This window comes from Hemiscyllium ocellatum, chromosome 7 (genome assembly GCF_020745735.1).
Source record: "Hemiscyllium ocellatum isolate sHemOce1 chromosome 7, sHemOce1.pat.X.cur, whole genome shotgun sequence".
NCBI lineage: Eukaryota > Metazoa > Chordata > Chondrichthyes > Orectolobiformes > Hemiscylliidae > Hemiscyllium > Hemiscyllium ocellatum.
This window is the reverse complement of record NC_083407.1, coordinates 114939885-114961096: the sequence shown is the minus strand read 5'-3', so window position 1 is coordinate 114961096 and position 21212 is coordinate 114939885. Positions and strand designations below refer to the sequence as shown.

Genomic DNA, 21212 nt, shown 5'->3' with positions numbered 1-21212 from the left:
GCCTTAAGGCCTCATCTCGATAACCTTTCATCTGGAAAAGCTCTAAACTGGAACTTTGGCTCCAGAGAGATAAACAGAGAAGAACAGGGGTGGAGTAGGGAGTTGAAATGTTTTTGGAAAAGAATTCCAGAAGGTGGGAAAGTAAATGACTCCCCTGGTAGAAAGGGTATTTGAGTAAGCAACTGTACAATTGTGTACATACGACCACATTTTCACAGCACATTTTGTAAAGTTTATTTATTTTCTGCAAAGAACAAAAGCCAACATTTACAAAAATAACCTCTTTAAAATTTTGTGATACATATAGATGTAAACACTATTACACAGGTTCTGGCCTGACAATTCTGGAGGAGATGGACTAAAATAAAAATCTAGATAATCGACTCTCATTCTTCTAAAGACAATCTAAGTTATGTGCACACACATCCCATGGTGAATCTAAAACTCACCCAGCCTGATTGAATAATGAATGTTCCAGTTTCGGGTGACACAGAAATATCCCATGTATTAGTGAACACTACAGAGAACATCTGTTTATTTTAAATACAAGATTCTCCTGTGCTTTAAGCAGTGTGCAGATGCTGTCCTAAACATATAATTACCCCTGGATTGCAACACTGATCAATATACATACACACTTCTTTAAACATATGTTTAGATAGAAAGCAGGAATTTTGCGGTCTTGTATTCATTCTAGGTCCACCTTATTTCAGGCTACTTCTGCGTCGAGCTGTTCCAGGAGATGTTCCTAGAAAAGACAGAGCAATGGTTAAAGAATATTGTGAAAGGTCACAAGTGGCAAATACAAAAAAAGGGACAAATACATTTTAAAATAAAATAATATTGATAGGATAAAATATTACAAATATATATCCCTTCAACAGTCTTCCTTGCAAAATGCATCATTGCACCTCACTGCATTAAATTTCGTCGACTATACCTTCCTACTAAACCAGTCTGTTACTTGAAATTTAACACTATCTTCCCCACAGCAAGTTCTGCATGACCTGTAATTTCTGAAATTACATCCTGTACACATTAAAATGCATTAACTGACAGGGCAATTTGGGAGTGTGGGCAAGGGAATACAAAAAGGTCAGCATTCCTGTCTTAGATTGCTATCAGTGAAAACATACATAAAGGTGCTGGATAATTGTAGAATTGGGCTCAGCTATGAGACCCGTCATGGTGAATGCCAACAACACTCAACTTCTTGAAGAATGGCCACCTTGACAAGGGGAGGGGAGAAGACAAATCAAACTGTAAAAGCAAATCTCACACACCGAGTGATTCAGGCTGTTGTGACTGAGCAGATAGAGTATTGACAGTAAAGTGGTTGTGTACCTCCAAGCCGCTGCTGGATCGCTTCGAGTCTCTGGATATATTCAGTGAGCGAGCGTTCAGGGTCTTGACTGCTCGAGTGGCTCGACTGGTCGGGCCCTCCTCCAGGAGAGAAATGAGACCTGACATTTATAAAAGATGTGTAGGTGTCACCATCAGCCAGAATAAAAACTGAAAGGACTGCAGAAGCTAGAAATTAGAAACAAAAATAGAAATTGCTGGAAAAGCTCAGCAGGTCTGGCAGCATCTGTGGAGAGAAATAGTTGACATTTTGGATTGTTACCTCTAATTTCTCTCCACAGATGCTGCCAGACCTGCAGAACTTTTCCAGTAATTGTTATTTTTGTTACCATGAGAGTGAAGTTGTGCACTGATGCTGGTTATGAGTGTGATGGGTGGTACGGGCTACAATGAGCCTGCATAAAGTAGTCTAGACTGCAATTATAATCCTCAGAGTGAAACTAATTACTGTTCTGAAAATACAATAATGGGTGGACAGATCAAACTGTAACAGATTTCAATTTGGGAAACAGAGGCCATCCAATTTGGACCCAAGACAGTCAAATTGTAGTATTCCCTAAACAGTGGGAAACCAGAATTTTTGGAGGTGTAGCCATTAAGCTCCCAACCATCATAATTCTGATCTCAAATGAAGTTATGACTGGTAATATGAGACATTTGAGTGTATCTACCATGAGATAACAAGGCTAAAAACCTCAGATTCAAGTTTATAGAGCATGTTAGAATTGTTTTCAGATTGTAATCATGCATCCAAGATATGCAGGTATAGTTTGGTGGCTCACCTGATTTGTGATCGATATGGGGACTTTGGCAATTGTTGACTTGAAGCATTAAGTCGTCGGTTGGATACACTGTCTCTGGTTGGTGGTGAATTCATGATGTGAGTCAATGCTGGCTGCTGTTGGCGAAATAGTTCTGTCTTAACTGTCTGAGCTAGAAACAGAAACAAATATTTATGACATTCACAGTTCACTTGCTTCTATAAAAACATGATCCACAGAAAAGCATTCTCCCTGTGATTAACTTGCTCTGGATAGTACTCTATAAATATGTTTTTCCAATCAGTGACACAACATCATTTACTGTATGCCCACTCACTTTTTAAATTAGCGTTATAATCCCAGCTGATAATAACACTGGGCAAGTCAGACCTCAGATTCTTTGCAATTTATTTACAACAGAGGTCAGTCACTTAACATACTCACAAGAGGGTGCCAATGTATTTTTAACAAAAGAATATCAAAGCTTATTTCATGCAAAAGCAATATACAACTTATCCTGTACAAGAACCATTTGAAATAGTTTACTACAACATCAAATAAAGATTCAACTCGGAATTCAACAACCACCTTACAGATACTCAAACATCAAGGTCATCCTCGACTTCAGAGTTCCTTGTTCGACTGATACAGTATCAACTGTTTTCTGAACCTTTCTGCTCATTAACTCCTGAGCGCTTCCAAAGCGAATACCTGAGTTTGCCACAGTCTGGCACTCATCATCTTCTTCTAAGCGACTCGGGAATCTTTCTCCATCTTTGACATTTCTGGAGACTGAACCTCTGATTGAACTTGCACGCATTGCCTTTCTAAAATGAAGTTGTTTCCTTCTTTGTCCCCCCCACCCACACCCCCGTGTCAATGGGCACCTTGTTGCTGGGAATAGCTAATTTTATCCTCCGTTCTAACCATGTTTTTAACGCACTAAAAAAACTGTTCACCTCAAGCTGTACTCCAACACTGTAAACTCTGACTAAAATGCACACATCAACAAATTCCAGCTATCATTGCACCACAAATTTAAAATGGAACTACAACAATAGTTTCCCCTTCTTAATAAACACACAATATAGAAATTTAAATCAAACTTAAAAATATACATCTGTTACCCACTTTAGGACTCAAATTCCCAAATGATCATGTATTTTAAACCTTAATTACAACAATTTGAAGTGCAACTGCAGACATAAAACAATCTGCACTTTCTGTTATCCAATCAGATGCTTGCAACAGCTCAGTGCATATCTTTTTGCATTGAGTAGGCAAATTGCTCTTTCTTTAACTTAAAATATTCCTCATGCCAGGGCGGTGAAGTTCATCCAGGGAAAATAAACTTTTTAAAAAGCAGTTCTTAAATTTAAGCTGAAGAGAAAATACACTACTGATGTTTACAACAGCATTCACCAAGGCCCAGTTGTTGAGTGTAGTAGTCTTAACGAGGTGTCCTCCACACTTGTCAAATTAGATAACATTGTGGCCATGGAGCTGACTAAATAATGCATAACTGTTGCTGTATTTTCCTTTCAGTTAGTGACAACAGATTCTCTCTGCAGTTGTTTACCAGTTTCAGGGTTTACAGCTGGCCCTACCTAGTATTTGTGTTGTGAAGACTAAAAGCAGTCCAGTATGTTGGATGAGTTTGGCTGGCTTCTCTTCAATCAAAGCAACGTGCTTTGATTTATTCTAATACAAGCAACATTTCATTGTGTTTTTAAAATTCTATCTGTAGCCAAATGAAACTTGAGGGCTTGGAAAATATTTTGACTAACTAATGGACTGAAGGCAGTTAAGGTGATGGCCTGCACCCAGAGGTTTTAAAGGAAGTGTTGAATATTGTTTGAAATATTCTAAAACTCAGTGGATTCTGGGAGGTTCCAGCAGATTGGAAAATTGCCACTGCTCAAGAATGGAAAGAAACAGAAAGCAGGAAACTACAGACCAATTAGCATATAATCAATTATTGGGAAGATGCTAGGTTCCAGTATTGAGGAAGAAAAAGCAAGACATTTAGAAACGCTTCATGTAATCAGAGAGTGAACATGTTTTTTTTTCAAATGGGAAATCACGTTTCACAAATTTGCTCAAGTTCTTTGAGGAGAAAACAAGCACAGTTGATAAAAAGAAACAGTCAGACTTGGATTCCCAGAAGACATTAGATAAGGTGCCGCATAAAAAGTTACTAGAAGCTCATGGTATTGTAAGTACAGAAATCAACATGCAGAAGATTAAGAGTCAAGACTAATAGGTCTTTTTAAATTGGAAAGACATGACTAGTGGATTGCCACGAACATCAATCCTGGGGCCTCAATTCTTTCCTATTTATATTAATGACTTGGAAGAGGGGACAGTGTAATGTATTCAAATTAGCAGACAATACAAAAATAAGTTGGAAGGCATGTTGTGATGAGGCATAATGAGTCTGTAAGGGGTTACAGATAGATTGAGTGAATGAGCAAAAATTTGGTAGATGGGGTTTAATACAGAAAAAGTGAGAAGTTTGGTCAGAGAATCAAAAGGCAGAGTATTTAAATAGAGATAGATTCCAAGAAAAGCACAGCACAGAGGGGTTCAGGTGTTCTTGTGCATGAACATGAAAGGTTAGCATGTAGGTGCAGTAAATAATTAATACAAATGGAATTCTGGCCTTTATTGCTACACAATTGGAGTTTAAAAACGGAAGAATAGTGTGTACAGATTTTCTTAAGTACAGGATAAAAAATTAGCAATGCAGGCAATTCAAAAGAGAATCACTAGGTTGATTCCTGTGTTTGAAGAGGGTGAATGACCAAGAACAGCTAAACAGGTTGAGACTTCATTCATTCAATTTTTGAAGAATGAGGGAGTGATCTTATATGGTATTTTGAAGGGTTTGACAGGGCACAGGTTATGATGGTCTTTCCAGTAGTGGAGGACATCTTGAAATAGGGCACACAGTTATAGAACAAGGGAACACATTTAAAAGTGAAATATCAAGGATCTTCTTCTCCCAGAGGGTTGTGAATGGAATTCTTCACCACAGAGAGTAGTGGAGGGTAGGTCACAAAGTAGTAGGAGCTAAATAGATTTTTTGAAATAGAGGAGTTCAGGGCTATGAGGAACAGGGACTAAACAGGAGTTAAAGTTTAGGGCAGATTAGCCGTGATTTTAAGGAATGGTAGGTGTGAATATCCCTTTTTAATTTCTTGTGCATTATGCTGTTATGTGGAGAGTTTTTCAGTCAGCAGAATTATCCAATCCTTTAAAATCAACCTTTAAGTCAATCTTAAAAAAAAAGTGAAGTTTGGAGTAAGTGGTATTAAATTTAAATACTTGGAGGTGACAGTGGGAAGAGAGGGGTCACCGATTTGTTTCTCACCATTGATTATGTTCGAAATATGTTAAGCCTGTGATCTGAGCAAAAGAGGACCACAGTGCTTTATTTCCAACTTTAGAATTCCAAATTATTCTAAGTTACCAAGCTTGGTAACAAGCTTTGGTAAATAACTTAGTCATATTCAGAGAGGAGAACCTCATGGTTAGATTGAATGGAATGCAGCATGTTCTGCTGACAGCTGACTTTTTTTTCCATAGCTATCTAAATACAGGTCTTTTCCTGGATCAAACTTGCTAACATTAGCGACCAACAGATCAATTACAGATGTGTGTGAAGCCACACCTACAACATTTCAAAAGTATAATGTGGAGTGAACGGAAATCTTCTGAATTGAAATCTCACTCCAGATTTCCAAACAAATAAATATCAAAAGTCTGGATTTCAGTGACAAAAATTCTCCAAGCTCAAAGGATTTCAGCATTTCTGAATGCCTTTCGAACTTTCAATCCGACTGGATCAGAGGGCACCAGCCTCAAGTTCATTAACCATTTCCCTGGAAGCAGTTGTTATAATCAAGTCAGCTTATGAGAATTTATTTAGGAACTTAGATAGAAGATGGAACTGTTGTAAAACTCCTGGGTGACAACAAGACCTCAGACTTTACCCTGCTGAAAGTGAGTTCTAAAGTGACGGAAGCTGAATGGTCAGTAATGTACTTGAAAAATAAGCAGGAGGCAGTGTGAATGAGCGATACAGGGGAAGAGGGAGTATCATTTATACAACATACATGTGGTTTAAAGTACTTTAAAGTTACTTAAAATCTTCATTGCATGAGGAAGATAAGACGACAAAGGATCACAAGATGATAACTGTCATACTCACAGTGCAACAATATTAAAGTATTCACCAAGTATGTCTCCAAATTAACAGAACCCATTTTGTTATCCTGTGTTTTGCTAAAATTATTTGGCTATCTGAATTACCAACTTAAATATTCCACTGAACAGCTCAACCTTATGTCACATGTAATTCATTTACTGTTGCTGAATTACTGAAATGATGATCAGACAACCATTGTTAATGAGCAGAAATTTTCTCCAATTAAATATTAGAAAGTCTGAAGCCACTAGTTTTGGTCTCCAATCCAAACTCTATTTCCCAACTACAGGCCCTGTCTTATTTATTCTGACTCTTTGTTTCCTGTTTGCTAAGCAATTTTCTACGCAGCTCAATATACTCCACCCAACCCAATGTGCTTTCATTTTACACATTAATCTCCTATGTGGGAGTTTGTCAAAAGCCTTCTGAAAATCTCAGCGAACCACATCTTGAAAAATTCCAGTAGATTCCTCAAGCATGATTTCCCTTTTGTTAATCCATATTGTGTCTTATTCTACTACTATTTTCCTATTTTGAAATCCTTTATTATATGCTAGCATCTTCCCCATTACTGACTCACTGGCCTATTATTCTATTTTCTCGCTATCTTCATTTTTAAGGAGTGGATTACATTACTCAACCTAAGATATGGAGGAACGGTTCCAGAATCTAAAGAATCTCGGAAGATGACCACCAATGCATATGCAATTTCTAGGGCCACATCCATAAATATTCTGCGAGATACATTATTAGGCACTGGGGATTTATGTCTTCATTCCTATCAATTTCTCTAAATTAATTTCTCTATTAATATAGATTTCCTTCTGTTCCTCCCTCTCACTAAACTCTGTATTCTTCATCGGATGTTACGTGTGTCCACCTTTGTGAAGGTAAAAGCAAAGGATTAATTTAGTTAATCAGCTAATTTTTTGTTCCCGATTATAAATTGCCCATTTCTGACCATAAGGGACTTACATTAGATTCCATCTATTTTTTCCTTTTATGTAACCATAAGAACTGATTGTGAAAGTTTCTACGTTCTCCACTTACCCTCATACTCTATTTTCCCGTTCTTAATAAATCCCTTGGTCCTCTTTTGCTGGCTTCGAAATTGCTCCAAATCCTCAAGTCTACCGATTTTTCTTGCCAATTTGTATGCTTCTTTTTTGCATCTAATTTCCTTCTTTTTCTTCCTTCATTAGCCATGGTTTGGGCACTGTTCTCCTTTTACTCTTGCCTCAGACAAGAATCCATTTTTTTTTGTGTTTTACCCAGTTGCTCTTTGATGTTTGCCATTATTATTCCTTTCAGTAACATTTCCCAATCCATCATTGCCAACTCATGCCTCATACAATTGTAGTTTCCTTTATTAAAATTCAGGAATCTGTTCTCAGAATCAACTCCTTCACTACTCTCACATGCTGAAGAAGAATTCTGGCAAGATGCAGGATAATGTGGATAAATGTGAAGTTATCCACTTTGGTAGCAAAAATAGGAAGGCAGATTATTATCTGAATGGCTTTAAATTAAGTGAAAGATATGTCCAACGAGACCTGTGTCCTCATGTACCAGTTGCTGTATGCACACAGGTGCAGCAAGCAATTAAGAAGCTGAACCGCATTATGGCCTTCATAGTAAGAGTATTTGAGTACAGGAACAAGGATGTCTTGATGCAATTGTACAGTGCATTGGTTAGGCCACACCCAAAATAGTGTGTGCAGTTTAGGACTTCTTATCTGAGGAAGGATGTTGTTGCTACAGAGGGAATGCAGCAAAGGTTTACCAAATTGATTCCTGGGATGGCAGGACTGACGTATGGGGAGAGATTGGTTAGGATCGTAAGTACTGGAGCTGAGAAGAATGCAGGGGAATCTCAAAAAACTATACAATTCCAACAGGACTAGACAGGTTACATGCAGTAAGGATGATGGCTTAGTCCAGAGCAAGGGGTCATAATTTAAAGATAACAGGTAACCTTTTAGGACTGAGATGAGGTGAAATTTCTTCATTAAGGACTGGACACCTTGTGGAATTCACCACCACAGAAAGTGTTTGAAGCCAAAACATTGTATTTTTTCAAGGTGGTGGTAGATATAACTCTTGTGGCTAAAAGGATCGAGGAATATGGAAGGAGGGTGGGATTAGGATATTGAACCAATGATCAGCTATGATCATATGGGATAGCAGAGCAGGCTATGTTTCCATGACTGCTCTACTATTTCTACTTCTAATAATTGTTAAGAAACAGTTAATAAATATGCCTACACTACAAGAGCTTTTGTGAAATATAAGGCATAATTCGGAATTTCACATTATGTCTAAATATGATAAATTCATTCTGAAATTGGGATTGTAAACTCTCAACGTTAACTATGAAGGTATGACCAGCAAGTTAACTATACTAGATTGGGAAAGTACATTAAAGGCCGACAGACCATTTGCCTTGCTAACTGCTTGCTTCACCTGCAGGTTAGTATTTCAGAAAATATTTACCAGGATGCTGACAGGAATGACGATTTGGGTTATAAGCAGAGGCTGGACAGGCAGAGACTTTTTTCACTGGAGTGTACAAGGTTGAAGGGTGACCTTAAAGAGGTATATAAAATCATGAGCGGTATAGATCAGGTGCATGGCAGGTGGATTTTCCCTAGGGTTGGGTATTTCAAGACTAGAGGGCATATTTTTAATGTGAGAAGAGAAAAAAATTTGAGAGAGACATGAGGGACAACTTTTTTTTTTTACACATAGTGGTTCATAAGTGGAATCAACTTCCAGAGGAAGTGGTGAATGTGTGTACAGTTACTATGTTTAAGAGACATTTGGATAATTACGTGAGTAAGAAATGTCTGGAAGGATATGGGCCAAGTGCAGGCAGGTGGGACTTTTTTTTAAGTTTGGGTCAGCTTGGAGTGTTTGGATTGAAGGGTCCGTTTCTGTGCTGTATGACTCTGTGACACTTGTGTCCTTTTGGACGTCAACATTTTGCGACCTCTAGCATTTCAGAAAAACTCTGTCCTTCTATTTTTCCTTCCAAAGTGAGTAATGTAACAGTTATTCACATGACTTTGCATCTGCCATGTTCTGGCCCATTCACCAATCTGCATGCAGTCTTGTTGGACCTTCCTCATACCTTGCATTCCCAATTAGTTTTGTGTCAAGAACAGATTTGGCAATATTATAACCGGTACCCAGATCTAAAGCAGATTGTGAACAATTGTGGCTCTATCACTGATCTTTGCAGTACCCTAGTGGTATCAACCTTCCATCCTGAGAATGATCTGTTTATTCCTACTGTCTGCTTTCTGCCAGTTAACTAATTTTCAATCCATTGTAGTGTATTATCTCTAATCCCATGTGCTCTATGATATTGTTTTGCTGAACTCCCTTGGAGGATCTCATTGAAAATCTTCTGAAAATCAAAAATATGTCACATTCACTGGTTCTCCTTTATCTACACTGCAGAACCTTTACAGATTCTGTAGAATTATGAAAGGTAAATACCATACATTCACTATCTCTATAGTTACCACCTTCAATACTCTGGGATGAAGCTCATCTGATTTAGATTAGATTACTTAGTGTGGAAACAGGCCCTTCGGCCCAACAAGTCCACATCGACCCGCCGAAGCGCAACCCACCCATACCCCTACATTTACCCCTTACCTAACACTACGGGCAATTTAGCATGGCCAATTCACCTGACCCGCACATCTTTGGACTGTGGGAGGAAACCGGAGTACCCGGAGGAAACCCACGCAGACACGGGGAGAACGTGCAAACTCCACACAATCAGTCGCCTGAGTCGGGAATTGAACCCGGGTCTCAGGCGCTGTGAGACAGCAGTGCTCACCACTGTGCCGCCCACAAAGGATTACAGGATTAAAAAAAAATTCTTCCATCCAGCAAACTTTGCAATATGACCTTTTTATTATTACTAGTTTCTTCAGTTTCGCAAGTCCCATGGTTATTCAGTGTTTCTGGGAGTTTTTTTTTTAAATGTAATCTTCCACTGTAAAATCTGCTGTATCCACCTGTAATGAGCTTGCATTTGACCTCACTAATCTTTTCTTTCTACATGCCTTTACAATATCCATCTTTGTTTTTCACTAGATTGCATCAATATTCTCTTTTCTCCTTCTTTATCATCTGTTTCTTTATTATCCTATGCTGGATTCTAAACTGTTCCCAATCTTCAAGCTTTTGGTAGATGTCCCCTGCTCCAAAACTAGTTCCAATATCCCATGAATCTGAAACTGTCTATTCTGCAGCATGCTTTTAGTCTCACACAGCACTGGAAGTAATCCACAGACGAGGTCCTTCTTTTTAATTTCTTTCCTAGCTCCAGAAAATCTGTGCATTGGAGCTCAAGTCTGTATTCCCTAGCCCTAGTAGGTTCCACAAATCCTAATATTGTAGGTCTCCATCAAATCTCTTTTCAATCTCCATTGCTCTATCACTCCACATTCTTCAATGTGCAAAGAACCTTGCAACTAAACTCCCTTATGCTTGGAATCATTCTGGTAAATCTGCAACTTTTTAAAGAGCACTCATGTCTTTCCCAATGTATAATGGCCAAAAATGGGCATAATACTCTAGTCGTGGTCTAACCAGAGCTTTACGAAGCTTTAGCATAACTGTGTTGCTTATCGTACTCAACACCAGTTATTCATGAACCTAGAAATCTTATATGGTTTGCTGAGTGTTCTCTCAGAATGTCTGGTAAGTTCCTATTCACGTGAACCCCAGTTCCCCAAACACGAAGTGGAAAGCTTGCAGGACTCTATTGAAAGAACATGACTGCGCGTTTAATTGGCTAGCTCTTTCAAGGAACCAGCAGAGGCACAGTGCATTGAATGCTTTCCTTTTCTTAGTTACACTTGATGCTAAGCTGACATGCAGCCTTATAGATTTACCTTGTGGAGAAATTATTTTACCTACATAATAAACACAGGCACTCAAATATATGCCACATGAACCATTTGTCACTATGAAACTATACTGTATTGAAAGTAACACATAAATCAGTATTAGTAAATGGCTGGAAGTGCAGTGAAAAAAATGAATATTATGGGATGAACTCTTTCCCCTTTTGGACTTTGTGCAAAATATTTCACTTCTCAAATAAATGGAAACTTGATAAAATATCACCTTGTATGGTAAAAGGCAAATATATTAGGTAAACAGGGTTATGAAGAAGTCATACGAGACTCAAAATGTCAACTCTGTTTCCTTTCACAGATGCTGCCAGATCTGATCAACATCTGCAGTATTTTGCCTTTAAACAGTTTTCTTATTCCTTACCTTTATTAAATTATATTGTGAAAATTAAGTTCCGCCTAATATGTACAAAAATATACATTAAAAACACATAGGATGAGACTTCACCCACCCAAACATCATTAGGTCTCACAGTTTGAAGAAAACATACCTTGGCCACCTCCAACATTATTTGCTGTGGGTGCAGGGTACAGACCTTTCCTTGTCGCTTTCTGCCATTTCTTCACAAGAAATTTCAGCCTGATGTGCAAAGTGGAATATAAAAACATTGAACCAAGTTACATCAAATCTCACATACAAACATTAACATTTGCTTGTTCATAAAACCCAGACTATGGAAAAGGCATCGAGTTGCTACTTTCTTACTCAACCATTCTTGACTAGTGAGTGATTTTTGCCTCAACAGCCAGGGAAATACTCAAACTATGCCCAAGCACCAAAGGACAAGTAAATAACCTAGGAAAACAACAGTGAAGAATATATCTGTCACCATAGTAAAAATGACAAAATCATAGAATCGCCACAGTGTGGAAACAGGGGCCATTTGGCCCAACAAGTCCACACCGACCTTCTGAAGAGTATCCCAGCAAGGCCTATTCCACTACCCTGCTACTCTACATTTCCCATAACTAATGCACCTAACCGACACACCCCTGAACACTATGGGCAATTTAGTATCACCAATTCACCTAACCTGCACACTTTTGACTGTGGGAGTCAACCAGAACACCTGGAGGAAACTCACGCAGACAATGTGCAAACTCCACACAGACAGTTGCCCAAGACTGGAATTGAACCCAGATCACTGGTGCTGTGAGGCAGCAGTGCTAAACACTGAGCCACCGTCTTGCCTCTGGACACACTGAATCTTGAAACTTAGAATAATCTCAAAATTTCCAATTTCACTCAGCTGTATTAAGATATTAAAGTGCTTTCACAATGAAGGAAAGCTTTTATTTGTGTGGACCTTTCATGGTGAAAGCTATCCTAAGGTGCATCACGTAGGTGTAATAAAAAAAATGGAAAATATTTAAATAAGGGAATATTTAGAAATCAAAATAATTGTTATAAAATTGATTTTAAAGGACAGCAATAAGTGAAGTGAGTGAAACAGAAGGGCACAAAGATTTAGGGAGGTAATTACAAAGCATGGAGTCATGGTGATGCAGGGCATAATCCTCAAATAATACTACAAAAGAAACCGGGATTTACATGATACTGGCATAGGAAATATGCAAGTTTCAGAATGGGGTATGTCATTTAGCTGCCGAAGTTTGCAGAATTTTAAATCTGAGGTAAAGGGAATGAAGACAAATATTTTGATGTTGTCTTCAACAATGAAAACGGATGCATCAGGCTTGATGTGGGATAGAATGAAGCTTTAAGACTGAAGTATTTCAACAGTAGGTGGGTTAAGGAAAGGAGGAGAAAGAAGTGATCTACAACTAGGTCATTGTGACACTGAAAGTCGGATTCTGAGTTGAATAATGTGCTGGAATTATTGGTTGCCATGGAGTGGTGATCAGGTAAAGAAATGGCATGTATAACTACATGTATGGAGATTGTGGTTGGACATAAATGCAATTTATTCAGGATTGGATTTCAGACAAGTAGTCTGGCAATATTCAGTGTAATGCAAGAGCAGAGGTGGGGAGGGAGAGTTTACTGTAAATCTTGTACATGTGAAAACTAACTTTATGTCAGCATGTTAAATGCAGAAGAGGAGGCCAAAGGCAGGTAATGTGGAACTCCAGAAGTTACAAATGCAGAGCAGGAATGGAAGCCATTGTTGGATCTGCCCGATTCATGATCAAATAATCATGCAAAGCAAGGGCAGTTCCACTGAGTCGGGCAACATCAAAGGTACACTGAAGGAGGATAGTGAAATCAGCTATAAGTAACTGTTTAGAATCAAGGAGGGATAACATACCATGCTAACAATCACAGTGGATTTTGCTGTGACTCTAATTTGGGTAGTCAGGTAGGAATGAAAAAGTTATTTGAGGGATTCATACGAGGAGTTGCAGGAAGTCTCAGCCTAATTCATTAAAAAAAACAATTAAACCTTTAGAGATGGAGCAGTGGTTTTCAAGGACAAAGACAAGGTTTTCAGGGTAAATTTTTTTTTGAGCACAGGTGATGTCAGTAGTTTTAAAATTGACTTATTGTAAATAATTTGCTCTTCAAAATGTTGGGAAGGATTAATTTAATGGTCAGCAGTTTAGTAGGCATGGAAGCAACATAGAAGTTGGGGAAATTTGAAAGCAAATGCCTGCAGCCAAAATGAAAATAACTTTATCATCAATTTGAATGAACTCATACCTGGATATTGCAATGACCACTCTAACTGCTGAGCGGAACTTTGTTAATGGACGCCAGGTGGGCACGTGAATGTCTGTGGGAGAAGGGTACACTCCCATACGGGCTATTAGACATAGGGTTGCCTGTTCACATTCCTGGAATCCCCCGAGAAGCAGCAACAGGTATTTCTTCTGATATACCAATGCCTTCCTGAAGCTTTCAGCTCGGAGGTATTTGCCATAAAGCCGTTGCATCTGCAGTAACAAGTAACAAAATTTAGTAGAGAGAACTGGTAGTTGCACAATGCAAAGTTGAACTTACAAAAATTAAGAAAATGCATTTCTATATTAAAAAAGGACCAGTCAGGAACAGCTTCTCAACTCAGTGGCTCAGGTAACTAACACTATAATTCTAAGTGAGGACTAATGATTGAAATGTTAAAGTCAGCTGACAACAGTGTTGAAGTGAGCAGCATATAGATAGTTATTATTGGGACAAATCATGTGACTGTGTGCAATAAATGCTCTGTTCAATCCACTGAGAACGGAACAAAACAAATTTTCTCTACAATATGACTTTATTACTGTTTAGAAATCATGATGAGACTACCAAATTTAAGTTCCAGTCTGGCAAGGGACCAGTAACTTTGTTTTGTTTAAAGAAAACAAAATTTAGATTAGATTAGACTTACAGTGTGGAAACAGGCCCTTCGGCCCAACAAGTCCACACCGACCCGCCGAAGCGCAACCCACCCATACCCCTACATTTACCCCTTACCTAACACTACGGGCAATTTAGCACGGCCAATTCACCTGACCCGCACATCTTTGGACTGTGGGAGGAAACCGGAGCACCCGGAGGAAACCCACGCAGACACGGGGAGAACGTGCAAACTCCACACAATCAGTCGCCTGAGTCGGGAATTGAACCCGGGTCTACAGGCGCTGTGAGGCAGCAGTGCTAACCACTGTGCCACCGTGCCGCCCACTCAAGCCACCGTGCCGCCCACGGATGTGATGAATAGAAGTCCCACTGGCGTCTACATTGGGGCCTTAGCCTTTTCCAAATATAAATGTTGTTGACATGAGGAGTGAAGGCTTGGTAGCAAAATTCACAGGTGACATTAAAGTAGGGTAGGAAAGTATGTTATGAAGAAGACATAAGCAAGTTGCAGTGCAGAAACGTTGAGTGGACAATAAATGACAATAAATTTAAGATCCCAGGTACTCACTCAGAGAATAAAACTTCAAGGTTTAAAACAAACAATCCTGAGCAAGGATCACTGGACCCAAAATGTTAACTCCCATTTCTCTTCACAGTTGCTGACAGATCTGCTGAAATTTTCCAGCAACTTCTGTCTTTGATTCTAGTTTCCAGCATCCAGTTCTTTCAGTTCTCATTAAAACATTGTCTCCTTTTACAAGGGATTTTAACTCTTCCCTCTCAAATGTCTAAGTTCAACATCACCTTGGATGCCATTCAATGACAGCTCATATCCTGGTAGTTTAATTGCTTCTACTGTGATTGCATTCCACTGGATTCCAGAGACTGCACTCCAGCATCGAATCACAGGCTCCAACTGCTCAGCATAGCTCTCAGAGATACTTCCAAAGCTTAACTCAAGCACTTAAATATTCTCTAGAGCTTCCATGAGTCCCAATTGTCCAGACAGCGCTATAGCAGGTATTATTCAGGGTTGAATCCCTTGCCCACTTATGGGGCACCATCAAGTGGCTACTCTTGCCAATTCCTGCTGCCATGGCTTCCTTGATCTGTTTTCAAGCCACCATTACCATATCGTTACACTACTCTAAGGATGACCAACTTCTGCCAATCTCTGCATTAGGAATGGCAGAGTTGGCAAGTGTTGCCCATCCTACTTTGTATATGTGTCAGGACTATTGAGCACATGCCAGGAATTATAGTGCTCAGCCTCTGCCCATAGAAAAGGCAAGTTTGGGTTTATTAACAAATCCTTTGGAACTAGAACCGGCAAAAAAGCAATTTTCTTCAAGTAAAGAGACTGATAACTTGAATTTCACCATACAAGTTAGAACTGTAACAAGTGATATGAATATGTTTCTACCTTAGATTTTCCAAAATATAACATTGGATGCTTTACAGAGGTGCAAGTCAAATTTTCACAGTGCTCACCTTCATGCTGGAGGGGTCCAAAAGATCCTGCCGCAGAGGTCGATTTTCAATCTCTGCCATTACTCTAGCTAATTCTGATTCAGCGTCTTTCAAGCAATTCTGTAACCGGTTTCTTTCCTTCATCCAATTTGCCCTTTCAATATGTAGAACTACATCTGGGTGTTCAATTGGTTTCTCCTGGAATACAAGATCACATAATAATGTTAAAGACAAAGCAGGAAAGTGATTGTTCTGAAATGAATTATGCTGCAATTTCCACCCTTCAGGGAAAGCGTTTTAAATGATACTTTGTCAAAAAGTAATTGGGTCTGATTTGCAGCTAGTGACTCAATTCTGCTTTGCATTGACAGACAGAGATCAGAGACATCCATATGGTGCTCATCCACCCAACTTTGGATGTTGTTATTTCACTTACCTGCATGCTAGAAAGGAATTGCTGTGATTCATAGTTTGATTCAATCAAAGTCTGTAAGAGGTCTCTTATATCTTCAGGTTTGATAAGTCCATCCTGCCCCCTAGGAAGAGAAATGGAGTTAACATTCTTTCATTGCCGTGCCTTCAAATAAATGCTTACATTTTATAAACGAAGACTCATTTTATTCTAAAAACCACGAGTTGCCTTTTCTCCAACTTACGACACGTGACGTACTTCTCCATTTAACCCGTTCCCAAAGAACAGACCATTGGTAAATTACTGGTAAATCATTCACAGTTCGATAAAACCAGAGAAGGAAGGAAAAGAAAGGGAGAAAAGTGAGAATGAAAAGGAAACAGGTAAAACAAGAAAAAAAAACTGGTACCTCTTTAAGAGAGATTTTCAAATGCAGGTAGGCTTTTGCAAAATTGCCTGAAAACTGATTAATTACTGAAACTTTTTCCACTATAATTTTGATAGCAAATAAACACAGCACAAAAGACATAGAAGGAGCTTGTCAGAAAGCTAAGATAATGATCATGGGTATTTTAGTCCACATATAGACTCCAAACATTGGGTAAAGTTAGCCCAGATGAGAGTCCCTAAAATATTTTAGGGATAGTTTTTAGTGGGATGCTATAATACATCTTGTATTGTATAATGAGATACCATTATTTATATTGTATTATAGAGTCATAGAGATGTACAGCAGAGAAATAGACCCTTTGGTCCAACTTATCCATGCTGACCAGATATCCTAACCTAATCTAGCCCCATTTGCCAACACTTGGTCCATATCCTTCTAAACCCTGTGTTAGGGACCTCACAGATTTTTTATGACTTTTACATGATTCTTTTATCAATTTTGGTTTGCAGCTGTGAATTGGGAATGGAGAATTAAAGATGACATTTGGATTGTGGTTAACCGCTCATGTTAAAAGGAAAACAGACCAAACAAGCTTTTATTTATTTGTGAGGCCAGGCCTGGAAGTTAATTGCAGGTTGGTTCCTAACCAAAAGATTCTGCAGATGGTTTGTTACCAGAGCAGAGGATTATGTTTAAACAGCAAAAGTTGTCTAATAACAAGGTTGGTACCTGAGAATTGGTTCCAGTGTGGAAAAGACCTTATGCTCAAGCATATGGCACATGGGACCTTGTGGAAGGAGTCTGCCAGAGAGTGGTCACATTTTAAATTGGGTTTTGAACTATATTTTTGTCAAAAGGAATCTGGCTGTTGGTACTACAGTATGAATATTTGTAAACTCCCTGCAAGATGTACACTTTTCACTTTACTCGGGTGTGTGTGACAATAAAATCTAACCTAATCTAAAATCTAAATCTAAAAAAAAATCTAACCTCCCATGAGCAGCTCTTGGAATTTCCAAAAATAGGAAACAATCTTCTAAGTATTATTGTTTTTTATCTGAGATCATCTGAAAAGGTGACCATGACTGACATCTTCAGGGGAAAAAAAACAGCCAAGAAGCCATCTGTACCTGTGGAACAATGAATTGTGAAACCATTTAAGTAATCTGGAGAGTTTTGTTATTTTCTTTTATTTATCCTTTCACCTTGATACGGTTTGTCTGTTTTTTGTGTGAATGGGGCTGAAAACAAAGGGTTTTAAGTTTATAGTACAGACTAATTAGATGACTTTGTTGTTTAATTTTGCTTTACAGAAGTTACTACATTATTCATAAATTGCTAAGTCTTTTGTTTAATATACAAATTGGTGTCTGGAATTGAATATTCACAGAATCTGGGACTGGTTATTCAAACATCTGGGTAGGAACCACCAGGGTCAATCTTGAGGGGTTTCGAAAGTTTTAATTTTAATACAGAGGCAAATACAAAGGTAGAAATGCTGATTTGTCTCTGTCACACAACACTAGATAGATGAGATCATGATATGTTTGAATTTTACATTTAGTTTGAGAGAAAAGTCCAATACTAGCATTTTAAAGTTAAATAAGGGCAATTATGAGGGAATGAAAATGGAGCTGGCTAAAGTGAACTGGCAAATTATTTAGGGGAAATGTCATTGAAGACGAAATGGCAGACTTTTTAGGAGCTTTTCAAAATACACAGAATTCCATGGGGGAGATTCACCACCCTGTGGTGAGAAAAGTTGTAAATAGCATCAAACTGTAAAAAAAAAGCACAAAGTTGTACACCGTTGGATGGCAGGATAGAACATTACACAGATTCCTGCACAACTCTCATTAACTTGATATCAATATCAAATTAACATCGTTCTGGCTCTTTAGAAACTTTGGGTGTTCTCATTGTGGACTTAGAGACAGCTATCATTCTCCCTGCATGTAAATATCCTGCATCACTATCTTGATAGAACAATGTGATTTGCCCTCTATATTTAACAATCAAACCAAGTTTCCTGTCTAGAAGGTTAATCAGTAAGATCACAGATAAGGCAAAAATTGGTGGGATGATAAACAGTGAGAAAGAAGGATAAATAGCAAGACAAACAAGGCAAAGGAATACATGATGAACAATAAGACCCTGAAATGTGCACAGGATCAGAGAGATTTTGGTGTGCATGTACACTAGACAGTCCCTTCAGGTATGAGGACAAATTGGTTAAGAAGGCATGTGGGATACTTTATATCTGGCCAAGATATAGAGTTTAAAAGCAGAGAGGTTATGCTGAAACTGCATAAATTGCTAGTTAGGTCACAGCTAGAGTATTGTGTGCAATATTGGAATCCATATTATAGGAGGTATGTGCCAGGTATGACTCCAACGAGTAGAGAATTATTCCCCAATTCTCGCACTCTAGTTTTGATAGAATACCTTGACACCAAATTCATTTAAATGAGGTCTTGATGTTAAAAGTAGCCATTCATCTCTGAAATTCAGCTCTTTTGTCCATGTTTGAACCAAGGCTGTACTGAGGTCAGGAGCTAAGTGGCCTTGAGGAAGTTCAAACTGGGTGTCAGTGAGCACGTTATTGCAGAGCAGGTCTTGCTTGATAGCATTGTTGAATTCACGTTATAAGAGCACTGGTGAGGGTGCAGAGGAGATTTACTGGGATGTTGCCTGGTAACAGTTATGAAGAGAGATTGGACAGTCTGGGGTTGTTTTCCTAAGAGAAGTTTGAGAAGGAACATGAATGAAATTAAGGGGATAGATAGGTAGACAGGAAGAAATCTTTATCCTTGATGGAGGGTTCAATGACCAAAGTGTAGTTTTAAAGGAAGGGGCAGAAGGTTAAGAGGAGATGTGAAGAAAACCTCCTTCACCCAAAGGTGGTGAGAATCTGGAACCCTCTGCCTGTAAGGGTGGTCGAGGCAGAAACCCTAATTACATTTAAGTAGTATTTAGATGAACACTTACAATGTCAAGGCATACAAGACTATGGATCACGTGCTGGAAAATGGGGTTAGAAAAGTTAGTCAGTTGTTTTTGACCAGCAGGAATATGACAAGCCAAAGAGTTTTTTTCTGTGCTGTAGATATTAGTGACTCTATGATGTTAGTGGTCATGGGTTTGGAAGGTGCTGAATGAGAAGCTTCGGTGAATTTCTGCATTGCATCTTGTAGATTGTACACACTGCTGCTGAGCGTCAGTGGTAGAGGGACTGAATGTTTATGGATGTGATGCCAATGAAACAGACTGTTTTGTACTGATGGTGCCAAGCTTCTGGACTATTGTTGGAGCTGCATTCACCCAGGTAAATGGAGAATATTCCATCATGTTCCTGGCTTGTGTCTTGGAGATGGTGGACAGGCTTTGGGGAGTCAGGTGAATTAGTTACTCCAATATTTCTAGCCTCTGACCGGTTGTACCCCATATTTATATGACTAGCTCAGTTGGTCAATGTCAATGCCCACGATGTTGATAGTGGGGGTTTCAGTGATGGCGATATCTTTGAAAGTAAAGGGCAATGGTTAGATTCTTGCTGAAGATGGTTGATGCCTGGGATTAGGTGGCAGAAATGCTATTTGCCACTTGTTAGCCCAAACCTCTATACTGTACAGTTCTTGCTTCAAATAGGAATGGAATGCTTCAATATCCGAGGTATTACAAATGGGATGAACTTTGTGGAATCATCAACAAACATCTTTACTTCTGGCCTTATAAAAGAAGGAAGGTCATTAATGAAGCAGCTGAAAATGGTTAGGCTGAGGAACTCCTGTATAGATGTCCTAGTGCTGAGATAACTGATCTCCAACAGCCACAATGATTTCCTTTGCACCAGGTAAGACTCCAACAAATAGAGAATTATTCCCCAATTCTCATTGATTCTGGTTTTGATAGAGTACCTTGGTGCCAAATTCACTTAAACTTGATATCTAGAGTAGTTCCTCTCATCTCTGAAATTCAGGTCTTTTGTCCATGTTTGAACCAAGGCTGTAATGCGGTCAGGAGCTAAGTGTCCCTGAGGAAGCTCAAACTGGGTGTCAGTGAGCAGGGAGGCGGAAGGGCTGGGAAGGGAGTTGGGGATGGGAAGGGAGGTTATTTGAAATTGGAGAACTCAGTATTGAGTCCTCTGGGCTGTAGGGTGCCCAGGTTGAAAATGAGGTGTTGTTTCTTAACTCCAACTGGGCCCCACCACCAAGAACTTCTTCCCCGCCCCTCCCATCTGTCTTCTGCAAGGACTGTTCCCTTCAACAGTCCTTGGCTTGACCCATGCTCCCCAACAAACCCCCAGGTATCTTCCCCTGCAACTGGAAAACATGCAAAACCTGCCAGTACACCATCCCCTCACCT

At 39.0% G+C, this 21212-nt stretch overlaps 1 protein-coding gene across 4 annotated transcripts in view; it reads right to left on the bottom strand.

The window, feature by feature from the left end:
- Positions 1 to 220: 220 nt before the first annotated feature.
- pcnt (pericentrin) overlaps positions 221 to 21212 on the bottom strand; it is a 297297-nt gene continuing 276305 nt past the window's right edge. For all 4 annotated transcript variants that reach the window (XM_060827697.1, XM_060827700.1, XM_060827698.1 and 1 more), the window contains 7 exons: positions 16481 to 16580; positions 16066 to 16242; positions 13933 to 14165; positions 11762 to 11850; positions 2145 to 2295; positions 1345 to 1463; positions 221 to 748 (listed from right to left, as the gene is read on the bottom strand). In XM_060827697.1, coding sequence (XP_060683680.1) covers positions 705 to 748; positions 1345 to 1463; positions 2145 to 2295; positions 11762 to 11850; positions 13933 to 14165; positions 16066 to 16242; positions 16481 to 16580 — 913 coding nt within the window. In that variant the 3' untranslated portion in view covers positions 221 to 704. The remainder of the gene's footprint in view (positions 749 to 1344; positions 1464 to 2144; positions 2296 to 11761; positions 11851 to 13932; positions 14166 to 16065; positions 16243 to 16480; positions 16581 to 21212) is intronic.